Source organism: Glossina fuscipes, unplaced genomic scaffold (assembly GCF_014805625.2).
Source record: "Glossina fuscipes isolate IAEA_lab_2018 unplaced genomic scaffold, Yale_Gfus_2 1, whole genome shotgun sequence".
In the NCBI taxonomy this organism is placed as follows: domain Eukaryota; kingdom Metazoa; phylum Arthropoda; class Insecta; order Diptera; family Glossinidae; genus Glossina; species Glossina fuscipes.
Window position 1 is genome coordinate 7437899 of NW_023998415.1, and position 11952 is coordinate 7449850.

The following is an 11952-nucleotide window of genomic DNA, read 5'->3' on the forward strand; positions in this document are numbered from 1 at the left end:
ATATCGGATAAGTTTCTCAACGGAGATGTTTTGTCAAAGGTACGCGTATGTTACGGTTCGTATATACCATTGACTCTATTAAGAATTAGGACAACTCGAAACGATTATATGAAAAGTTTTTACACCGAGTTAGTTTGGCGTGACACTATTGTTTAGCGATTTTTGCAAATCGCTGTGCCATGCCCACGAAACATGTGAGTATCATTGTGATCAGGAGAATTTATGGACAGGGGACGAGAGAAAGAAGATGTAGCGTTTGTCTACGTCCCATTTGGAAGTGCGAATATCTGTAACAGCTGGAAAAACCATTACAATTAGATGATTTCAAAGGCAGGCAGCACGGTCGCGTTCTTCATATATATATATATATATTTATTTATTTTTTTTTTTGTTTTCATTGACATTTTCTTGAATAGAGTTTCAAGACTCAATTTGAGACGATGGCTATTTTATTACAAGTTCCACTGTCTCCATGTAACTGTTTGCATCTGACTAATTATATATATTTGCAAAAGTTGGGGTCATCAAACGTCCATACAACCGATAAAAGGCAGGTCCCTGCTAGTTTGGGCTGTTCAGCAAGAAACAAATTTTTCTACTTTTTTTTTGTTAAATATGGCAACTCTTTCGTATTTTTTGTATTAATGGAGGTACTTTACGCTGTAGGCGTGCGTATGAGTGCCGCAATTTTCTTTTTTCGTATATTTTCAATTGATTTGAAATCACTCTGCTCTGTCGGTCTGTTCGATCGCGCTGGCTCTGTAGCTGAACTTATGTTTCATTCATTATGGTTAATAATTTTTCCCCTTTAAAATTTCTGTTTTATTTCAGCTATTTCTTGTATCGTATATACGAGCAATTAAACTACCCTTTAAATTCTGAGCAGCATTTATCAATAATGGCGCCTATGCCCACCTCCAAAAAACCCAACAATGCCAATCCAAATTTCCTCTATGCCACGAATGTAAGCGACGGAAGTAGCAGTCCTACATCATCAAGCCCACCATCGAGTACAGGTAAGCAAGCTTAACGCAAGCTTAACTAAAATGTCTTAATTCATCAGTCAAAATATCGTATGTAGATCCGGCCAAATCGCAATGCTCCTCGCTATCGGATGGCGAATCATTTGAAGGTTATGGTGAAAATGAATTGGGCAGCATACACTTGAACCATGGCGGCCAATTGCATGATGGCTCGAACAATGAACGCAAAATTAATTTGAACGGTTCAGGCGTCCAATTAGAATTAAAACCTCATAGTGGTCACTCCTCAACGCCACAACAGCAGTAAGTGTTCAATATTCGTGTCTGCTGCCTTTAAATTAGCTATTTATTAATATGATCCGATTATTTACTATTTGCAGAGATGATGATTTAAATATTTTGCCGCGAGATAATTGGGCGCGCATGAGTCTGCGCCGTACACCAAATAGGTAAGTTATCTTTAGAGTACTCCTTCACAAATTGTGTTGATTTGCGTTGAAGCGTTTTTTCCTGCTTTTTTTCAAACATTTGAAAAAATTTTTATTTGCTTTATTACCGGTTTTCCCCTTTGTAATCTTTGCTGCTAGTAATGCATTAGGCGTTCATTTAATCATTTCCTAATGAAGCTGTTTTTCTAATGTTACGTGCACTTACATGAAAACATACGTCAATATTTTCGTTTGCACGCTTCAAAACCGGTTTTAGCTTTCATAGTTATCGTCGAGAGGTTACAATAACATTGTCAATGCATTTGCAACGCATCCTATAATTAAGCAGAAGAGAGAGAGAGAGAGAGAGAGAGAGCAGAGGTAGAGTATAACCTTTTTCTATTTATGGGACTCCAGGTCGATTTACTTTCCTCTCCTATGTATACATATATATATGTATATATCTGTACGTACTTTAAGAAGTTTGTAAGTCTTGGGCAACTCATTCCAAATTAAAAGATCATATTTAGGATCAGATAATTCTACTCCGCCATTTAAAGAGTGACTTGTGTTTTGTGAATATAACGGTTTCGATCAAGTCGCATATAACTTTATTTAGTTATGCGTTTTATCTTAATTGCGAACATTTTAAGCAAAAAGTAATCTGACCGAACTGACTAAGCTGTTGGCTAATTCATGCTCACTTACTTTACTTTTTGTACAATAGAGTTCATGTCGCTACGTTTGGCGTCTGTTTTTTTAACCTTTTCCTTTTTTAATTGTTACATTTACTCTTATCGCTCTTACGCTCTTAATTTCAACAAATTAGGGATTAATTGAAGAGACTTTAGCAATTATCTCTTAGATATACCGTAAAAGTGGGTCATCTTGTTAATATATGCTAGTTCTTGCAAGAGTCGCAGAATTGCGATTTGCTGCAAGCAATTCAAAGTTAATTAGTGTAAATATGCGACAAGCGCAATGAAGGAACGTCAAAGTAGATCGATCTTTGCCCAAATCAATCCTTTGCGGATATTTCATTAAGTGCTTGAATAGCATTAATTTCCGTGTCATTCCATCTTCCTCTAAAATCTATAATTAACGTCCTAGATAGCAGGCTTCGGCTTAAAATTTGACTCGAATATTTACTAAAATCGTTAACCAATAGGCTCAGTAGTAAGTGAGTAAGTAATCAGCAGAACTTGTGCTAGTTTCTCAAGATTAATTTTAAGACAAATAAAATATTTTTGATTATTTGTTTTTATAAAAGCTCTTGGATACAATTTTCGACTCCTCTTCCAACTTTTATAGCTGTGGCAATTTCAAAGACTAAAATCGCTTATGTCAATTTTGTATTGATCGATAGCCTACAAATTGTACGGAATGTACTTTCATGTACCATATTTTCAATGTATTCCTTATTGGGTCAATAATTGCTCAATCCACGATTAGCCAAGCAGAGGCCTTTCAAGAGATCAAATCAATTCTGCTACCGATGCCTTATGAATATAAGATAAATTTAATATAATTTCTAGGAGGGGAGGATATTAAAATAGAATCGAAATAAGTAGAAGGTAAAAACTTTAGCTTAAGACAGATATAGTTTCACTCTCTCACTCTTTCTCTCTCTTTCTCTCCTCACAATTTTCCGTTTTTTGTCTTTAAGTTGGTATATGTATATGCATATAAGTTAAAAAGATGAAAAAAGCCAGAGAGAATAGATTTTGGTTCGAACAAGCCTTCTCTTTCGTTTCGTTTGTCTGAAGAGTGTAGTTTTTAATATGGTACGTATTATTATGCTTGCAAATATTTTAAGAAATGATCTCTTTAAAAAGAAAAAGAAGAGTTATGGATTAAAAACAAAAAAACTCTCGATTCTTCTTCTTTCTTACAGCAATCCCGATAGTTTAGCTAATCGTCGTTGGGGCTCCATGAGACAGTAAGAAAATATTACTTTTTATATATATATATATATATATATATATATATATATATATATTATTTAAATATTTATTCATTTTCTTTTTGGTAATGGTTTAGTGGGTGGTTACATAGTCGTATCTTTTGAATTTTAATTTAAACGCATTAAAAACTTTTTCTTTTCTTCTGTGAATAATTTTATACCTCATACTTTTTGTGAATATTAATCAATTGAGCGTACAAGCATTTAAACATACTGCGCCAAAAAAAATAAAAAAAATATGTAATAAAATTTGTGAAAAATTTTAATTTCAATACTAACAGGTTTAATGTTGACAAATTTAACATTAACTAATTGCACAATCATTTGATATTTTACCAATTACATGGACTCTGTAAAATGGACGCTATGTTGAAATGCTATCAATTACTTAAGAATCGTTTCTGATGTTTATCCATTCTGAGGTCACTATAACTCCCACTCGTATATGTATATGTAAATATTTATATATATACATATATATATATGTAGGTTTGAGGGAGTGTTTTATATTGTTTTTGCCAATTTCATCCATCTTCTGGTTTCTTTAGCGTCACCACTCTTCTTCTTCTTCTTCTGTCACAGCGAAACTTGTTTTGTATCAACAAATTGTGCACATAGTTGAGTTGGAAAAGATCTTGTTTGTGCTCTTTTGTAGTTTTTCTTTCAACATAATTTAACGTTTTTCTTTTTGTCCTCTTTCCGGTACGCATGCGTCACAGTGTCATGGCTTTGGAATGTGCCCAGAAAAGAAATATTAGTAATAAAGGGGAGAAAAAAAAAAGAAACATTTTATGACAACAACATAACCACAATTGTCAGTCAATCCGAGTGCTTACTTACCTCAAATCCATCCTCTTGCGTTTTTTTTATGAGTCAACCCATTATGTGCATTGGTATCTATGCTGTTGCCGAACTCACAGAAACTCAAAATTCTTGTGTAGTGTAAGCTCAGCTAAAACTGAAAACTGAAAACAAAGCGTCAGATCTTATAATATAATGTATGATTATCTGTAAGCGTGTTTATGTATGCGAGCGGAAACTGGTTTTTAGTGATCGTCGTCGCAGTCGTCGCCGTCGTCATTATTATTTTTGAAAAGGTTTTATTATATGTTTTTCATTACTCTTACGATGGTTAGAAGCGTACTGCGGTTTTGATGGATGTTTTTTTTTATTTGCATTTTTATGAAGCGTTCATAAAAAGGTCAGCTGTGTGAAAAATTAATTTGTTGGAATTTCAATTAAACTTCAACATTTTTATACCTGAAGCCCCCCCAAAAAAAGAGAGTAGTTTATTATTAAAGCGGTACATTTGTTTAGATTACAGTTTGACTAAATGATAAGGCCGCGTTTATCTTGGGCCGTCTGTTTTCTTAATTCTGCCATATCAACGTCTAAAAGGCGAGCGTCAAGGTGCTGTTTGCTAGTCATAGTTGCATAGAATTTTCATATAGCTCTGCATGCCTGGAATTCTATACACTTGTAATTTAAATTTATTTGCGAAATTATTCTCAAATATTTTTTTTATTAGAATTTTTTATTTTAATTTTTTAATATTTTCACTAATCATCTTTATATTTCTTTCCGCTTTTTTCTTGGTAGTAGTTTCTCGAAGTAGTTAAGAAACACGATTATTATAGTGGCATACTCGGCGTATGACCGACCTATAGGGAATGCTCGATCGAAAAAGTCATAATATTTACTTATCGGGCGTACTTATCCGAGGCTGTGGCCATTTCAAATTTCTCTTTTCTTTCCCGCTTCTTTCTGATCATCATCGTGTCATCATCGTAAAGCTGAGATCCATCGAGGAGGATTGGTCTTGCATGTAGTTGAAATCTTATGCCAATTGGACAATATAAAAACTCTGAAATGATCTTTAATAGGAATCAGAAGAACAAACTTAGCGGCGAAATTAGCCCACCCACAGCCTCCGGACGATTGTTTGGAGTAATTTTCTAATATCTGTAAATAGCTGGAGTAAAAAGAGTATAAAGAAATTTGGGTAAATAGCGGATAGCACGTTTCTCAATAAAAATATGCGAAAATAATAAAATATCAATATTTGCGGCCAACTCTCAGATCGATAATGTTTTGGGGAAAGCCACTACACTCACATGGAGTCGTTAAATCGGTATGGAATTGAATTCTTCTTCTTGTTCTTCTGCGGGTTAGCAAATCAACAACAGAGGATTTACTGAGTTGAGTGAAGACCAGGGCATTGAATGACAGAACTTTTTCTCTTATATGGCAACACTCTTCATGTGGATTCCGTCTTTATTATGTTGTTACTCTAATGATATGCGAATTGCTTCTTTTTTCTTTTACCGAAAGTGCAATCCTTTCTTTAGGCTTATGTATATATGCATATATATCTCTTTTAGGTTAAGTTTTGCCAGTGCGTTCCCTCCAGTTTTCGCCACTTTTCGGTTTTAATGACAATCGTTGATGGTGAGCTTTTGTCTTCCCCTTCCATAGGTGATGAAAAATACTTGCGTCGACCAGTCGATTTCAATTTTTGACCTGGATTCAACTGCATTCTAGAATTTCCAAAACATAGCCAAAAGCTTACAACTTTCAATGGAAAATGTACTCATAATAAGCTCTTCCCAAAATGGTTTCTTTTTTTTAGTCCATTCGATATTTGCAATTTTAAAATTGTGTATTTGCGCATTTTGATATCAACTAATCGCTATCTTAGCCTTGAGCGTTTAAGATCTTGAGAATACGTTGTGAATTTTGAAAATTCTTAACACATGGTTGCATTTTCCCACATATGGCGGTGCATACATAAGTGCGCGCATATATTTACTACCTTTGCATGTATGCACAACATAAGAGAGCACACTTAAATGATCAGTTCCACAAAGTGTATGAGTACTGAGAAATTGGCTAAAAGGCTGAACCCTTGAATACAAACGCCATCGTGTATTCACCGATTGTTTATTCTCTACTTCTCTCTCGTTTTCTCTCCGGCATTGACCCTCTTCCGGGCTCGCTGTCTTTTGTCTTTGTCTAGTCTACGTATATCTGTCTCTCTCCTATCCGTTTATCTTAAGAATTTGTCGCGGGTTAAAAGAACAAAGAAAGTGATAGCCAACTATCAGTGCGTACATATCCTTGATTGGATTGTACATACAACGTAAGTTTAAAATCACTGAAAACTCTCTATATTGCAAATATCTATATCTATTTTCCAAGAGCGTCGAAACCACTAATCTAAAATTTAGATCTTGTTATCATATTTAACATAGGTTAGAGCAGCTATCCGACTCATGGATCTTATATAATTAACCACAAAGTACATCGCTTAAATATATCGTTAATGAAGATTATTTCTGATCGATTCACGATCGCTACCGAAGGATGGATGTTTGTCTTTTCAGGTAATAAATAGATATATCCGCTCTAATCCCATAAAGCATGTACTTCTGAAGTGAGACCTTTCAGATCGCGAAACGGATTGCCAATGTAATAATACAATAGTATAAAAAATTTACTAATTCTATTAGTTATGGTACAAACTATACCGTCGATAAGACATTGATCCCGATCGGATAGAAGGAAAAGAATTTTATTCCCAGTTAGTTCGTTTCTTTAGTTTATATATATATGTTTTAAATCAAATCGCACAACTTTTCTTCGTGCACGTGTCTTTCGCTTTAGTCTTTCTCTTTACTGTGGAAGTTGTCAGAGTGCTCGAAATCCTTAATCTTGTCGAAAGCGAGTTAAATATTATTTTAATGAAAACGGTTGCCTTCTTCTTCTTCTCCGTTTGCTTATCAATTGGTTATTATGTTTTTTTCCCGTTTCCTGATGGTGTTCAGTTTTTTTTTTTGCTTTTCTTAATATACTCTTTTTTATACCCATCACCGAAGGATGAGGGGTATATTCATTGAGGAAACATCAAAGACCACACAGAGTGATTACATATCATACATTCTTGATCGGCATCAAATTCTAAATCGATCCAAGCATATCCGTCCGTCAGACTGATCGTCTATCCGTCTATGTAATGTCTGTTGTAAACACTCTTCTGGCTGCAAAAATGAAGCTATCGACTTCAAATTTTCCAGAAATCGTGGAACTTCTTGCACGCAGTTCTATATTGAAAATGGGGCAAATCCGTCGAATGACATGTCGACAGTTCTATGTAAACTGAGAATATCTCTGTTTCTCAAAGGAAATCAAAAATCGTTTTTTTGCAGATAAATGTACAAAAATTTCGACGCATATACTATGGACGATACTGTAGTATTTATGCACTAAAAACGGAAAAATTGACCGCGCCTACTCAATTTTATAGTGTATGAAAATGTAATATTTTTCTTAAATACCTTTATAAGATGCAGAAACAAGCTGTAAAAACCAAATTCTTGGCAAGTTTCAAACCTTGAATGCACCTAAACATGTCCGCCTCTTCGTCTGTCCACCTGCCTGTCATTCCCCCGTTAGCCAAAGTGAAGATATCAACTAAAAATTTGCAAATGGAATTTGGAACCTTGACCTACGCTCTTCAAAGGGCACGCCTACAAGGGCCATATGCCGAAAACTTTTATTTTGAAAATAGAAGAAATCAACTGCGCCCACTCCATATTGTAGAGCATGAGAATTTTGTTCTTTTATCTCTTTTGCGTTTGTTTGGGGTATACGTGATGATGGGTATAAAAGATTCGGTCCCGATCGAATTTAATTTTCTTATTTGTTTTGTTTCTTTCGGAAAATGAGAGCAAATAACTTACTCTCCTTCACTTGTCTGCTGTTTTATATACGACTGTAGCTCATTCATTCATTCTTTCATTCACACACACACACACACACATATATATACACGCATACACATAACACAACACATTCTGTGCGACGACGTTACATTTTTAACCATTTTGGGGCTTTTATGCCGGTGCACTTTTTTTTTTTCATTTAGTTGCATTTTAACCGTGTTAATACAAGTAAACACATACGCGCTTTTATTAATATTTTTTGTTTGCCTCGCAATCGTGAATGTGCCAAAAGTGTTTTTTTGTTTGTTTTTTTTTATTATTTCTTTTCTTTATTATTAAATAAATTGAAAGCTGAAATAACCAAAAATTTCTACTCGCGGGCCATAAAAATATCGAACTATAGTTAAAAAAACAACAAAAATTAATAAACTTTGAAACGATTAAGGTTTAAAGTATGTTAAAAAAGATTTGTTTATTAAAAAAAATAAAAAAAAAAAACGAAAGATTAATAATTAAAAATATTTTATGTATATATGTATATATGTTTTATGAATTAATCTCTTTTTAATTTGGGCCACCAACCAAGCTAAGCACATTTTGTTTTCTTGCATTGTGTGTGCTTGTGTGTGTGTGTGTGTGTGTGTGTGTGTGTGTTTGAAATAAACAAACAAACAAATTTGTAAATAAAACGCATTATTTATAATAAACTTACTTAAAATTTATCGGAAACGGAAGTCTAACAATATTTATAGCAATTGCTTTCCTATCAGCGTAACAGTTTTACACTGATGTTAATTTTTATTATTATAATGTATTTTATTTTTTTTGTTTAATTTTATATTAGTCACGCTTTAATAAGTTTGAAAGTGTATTTTGTTTTGTTTTTCTTTCAATTTAAAAATTTCAAGTACTTAACGTTTTCTAAATTTTACGAAGGCGCGTTTAAATATAACCAGAATCGGTATTAAAACAGTTAAAGTATTGATTTGTTTAATAATAATTATAAACTGCTGTTAATTTCTGACTTTTGTTTCGTAACAGCAGGCAAGAGGAAGCCTAACAAGACAAACATTCATGCATTCGTAAGGAACTTTATTGCATTTTTTTTGTGATGCGCCATTTAACTAAGCAAGCGTTCATATCGCATTATTATGAAATAAATTTGATTATTCCGTCCTCAGTTTAGTCGCGCATTTTGTAGCGCATTTCATTATTGAAAGTTTTCCTATACAAAACTCCATTATGTAGTTAGCCTAACTGTTGGTTCACTAGTTCCTCTGTTTTTAGAAACTCCTTTGCCCTTGTTTTGTCAACGCGCAAAAGGTGTTTCTATCAGACCATAGTTTATTTATGAAATTATTTGCAGAATATTTTACTTTTTCGATTTATTACATTACCAAGCTCGGTAAGCTAATTTGGTTTAAGTAATACGTGAGGTAAGAAGAATATGCACCCTTTTTATTGTATGATTTGTTGCCATTTTAAAGGTAACTTCAAAATTCCTCTCTCATAGAAGTCCTGGTCTCTATTTGCAAAATACTCTAGTAGTCGATTTTCACAATCCTCCCTAGTTTCCAATTTTTTATCATTAAAGAAATTTTGCAAAATGCAAGAAAAAGATGATAATCGCTTGGCACCAAGTCCGGACAGTATGGCGGATGCATTAAAACTTCCCAACCAAGCTCCCGAAGTTTCTGGCGAGTCATTGTAGATGTGTGTGGCCTAGCGTTGTCCTGGTGAAACACGACACCTCTCCTGTTGGCCAATTCTGGCCGTTTCTGGTCAATCGCTATCTTCAAACGGTCCAGTTGTTGACAGTAGAGATCAGAATTTAGCGTTTGGCCATATGGAAGCAACTCATAATAAATAATCCCCTTCCAGTCCCACCAAATGCATAGCAAAACCTTCCTGGCCGTTTCAGGTGCTTCACCGCTCTTTGACCACGATCGTTTTCGCACAGGGTTATCGTATGTGATCCATTTCTCATCTCCAGTAACCATCCGTTTAAGAAATGGGTCTATCTCATTCCGTTTGGCCAAGGCTTCGCAGATGGAAATTCGATCCATCATGTTTTTTTCTGTTAATTGGTGTGGCACCCAAACATCGAGCTTGTTTTTGAATCCAGCTTTGTGTAAATGGTTTAAAACTGTTTTATGGTCGATTTTTAGCTCCTGAGCGATGTTACGACTGCTAACATGCCGGTCAACTTCGATCATTTCTCCGATTTTATCGACATTTTCGACGACCGGCCTACCTGTGCGAGGTGCATCTTTAACATCAACGGAATCTACGAAACCAAAATTGCACATAATTGGCTGTTACAGTATCGGAACCATAAACACCATTCATAATTTTAGCCGCCTGGCTTGCATTTTCGCCTTTGTCAAAGAAAAACTGTAAAATGTACCGAATTTTCTCTTTGTTCACTTCCATTTTTAACACGCGGTAACTCACAGCTGAATGCACCAAACAAAAAACAGCAAAAGAATTTTTTTTACTGCGAAATGTCACCTTTCCAACGAGCATAAATCTGAAATTGTTTGATCGATACTTTACGAGAAATCTATCAGTGCCGCCATCTACCGAAAAAATAATGGATTTCTTTTTCCCCAAACTAATATATGTATTCCATTTCCCTTATATGTGTCATCCATGTATATACTTCCATATATATATCAAACGAAACCTTATACCTTCACTGTCACGATCTATAGCTTGTTTAAACATTTTCACTTATTATGGACAGTACAGAGTTCGAAAACGCTGACAAACACTTATGCCTTATGTCCAGGCGAATGAAGGTTTCGTCTTTCGTTTTTTCTTTTGTGTACAGACCACCTTTTGTCGAAAAACAACTTGGAGCGATCTGTTCAATTACATACGCCTTCCTCGGCATCATCAAAAGCAATAAGTATTCATTAGGTCAAGGTTTAGCTCGTAGAGTTTTTATTTTTCTAGAACAATGATCGCTTAGATTGCCTGAAACATCGAATCGCCTCAAGTTTTTCTTGCAAAAATTTGGTGCAAATGCTGCCATCCGTATATAGCAGAGACATTATCTGAATGTGAGTCTGCAGACGTATAGGTGCCGTTGTGAGTGATTAACATGCAAGCGTCAAGCGGAAATTAGAAAGTTTCCAGATACATTGGTTGTTTGCTCTAAACAGTTAACAGAAGTATCGGCGTCGAATAATAAACCGTCCAACCGAAACGACTATTAGTTTGGTTGACAATGTAATCGATTCGTAGCCTTTTTAAGATGCTATTGGTTAGATTGTGGCCGGATGATGTTAAGTAGGACGGCGACATCATCAGCGGTGTTCATGAAACAATGTCAGGCGTTATGAAAATTCTTCAGTTAAGTTTATAGTCTGTGCGCAAAGTATATAGAAAAGGAATTGAAATGTGATTATGTTTCGGTAAGAGGTCTTTTTGCCACTTATGTCGTAAATTAAAATTTGTAAGGGGAAAGTCGAAGGGGAAAGGTTTCTTTGTTAACTGAGCTAGCTGGTGAGCTAGTTAATGGATTTTCGTATATTCTTATTTAACATCTCATCAATGCAGAGTCTATTCAGTTATTTTTAATTATAGTTTATGGCCCATAGAAAATACACTAATCGGAAATTTCTCATCAATATCATGTAAATAAGTTATTATCTCGACTGGATCACGTCCGTATGAAACATGTGAGTGAACATATTTTCAATTTTAGGCAAAATTATTCGATTTGAATTAAAAAAGTGTTGGCAATATGTTTTGTTAACTGTTAGTTTATCGTTTTAACATTTCATTTTATCTTAATTTAATTAATGTTTTCGGTTTTTTTTTTTTTTTTTTTTTTTTTTTTTTTTTTTTTT

At 34.4% G+C, this 11952-nt stretch overlaps 1 protein-coding gene across 6 annotated transcripts in view; it reads left to right on the plus strand.

Annotated features, from left to right (window-relative positions):
* LOC119631605 (rab11 family-interacting protein 3) overlaps nt 1-11952 on the plus strand; it is an 89895-nt gene that overhangs the window by 21222 nt on the left and 56721 nt on the right. For 3 of the 6 annotated variants that reach the window (XM_038023971.1, XM_038023970.1, XM_038023969.1), the window contains 4 exons: nt 832-1016; nt 1082-1286; nt 1364-1432; nt 3306-3350. In XM_038023971.1, the coding sequence (XP_037879899.1) occupies nt 899-1016; nt 1082-1286; nt 1364-1432; nt 3306-3350 (437 nt within the window). In that variant the 5' untranslated portion in view covers nt 832-898. Of the gene's footprint in view, nt 1-831; nt 1017-1081; nt 1287-1363; nt 1433-3305; nt 3351-8309; nt 8548-11952 lie in introns of those variants that run through there. The other 3 variants (XM_038023974.1, XM_038023973.1, XM_038023976.1) reach the window with 2 other exon arrangements.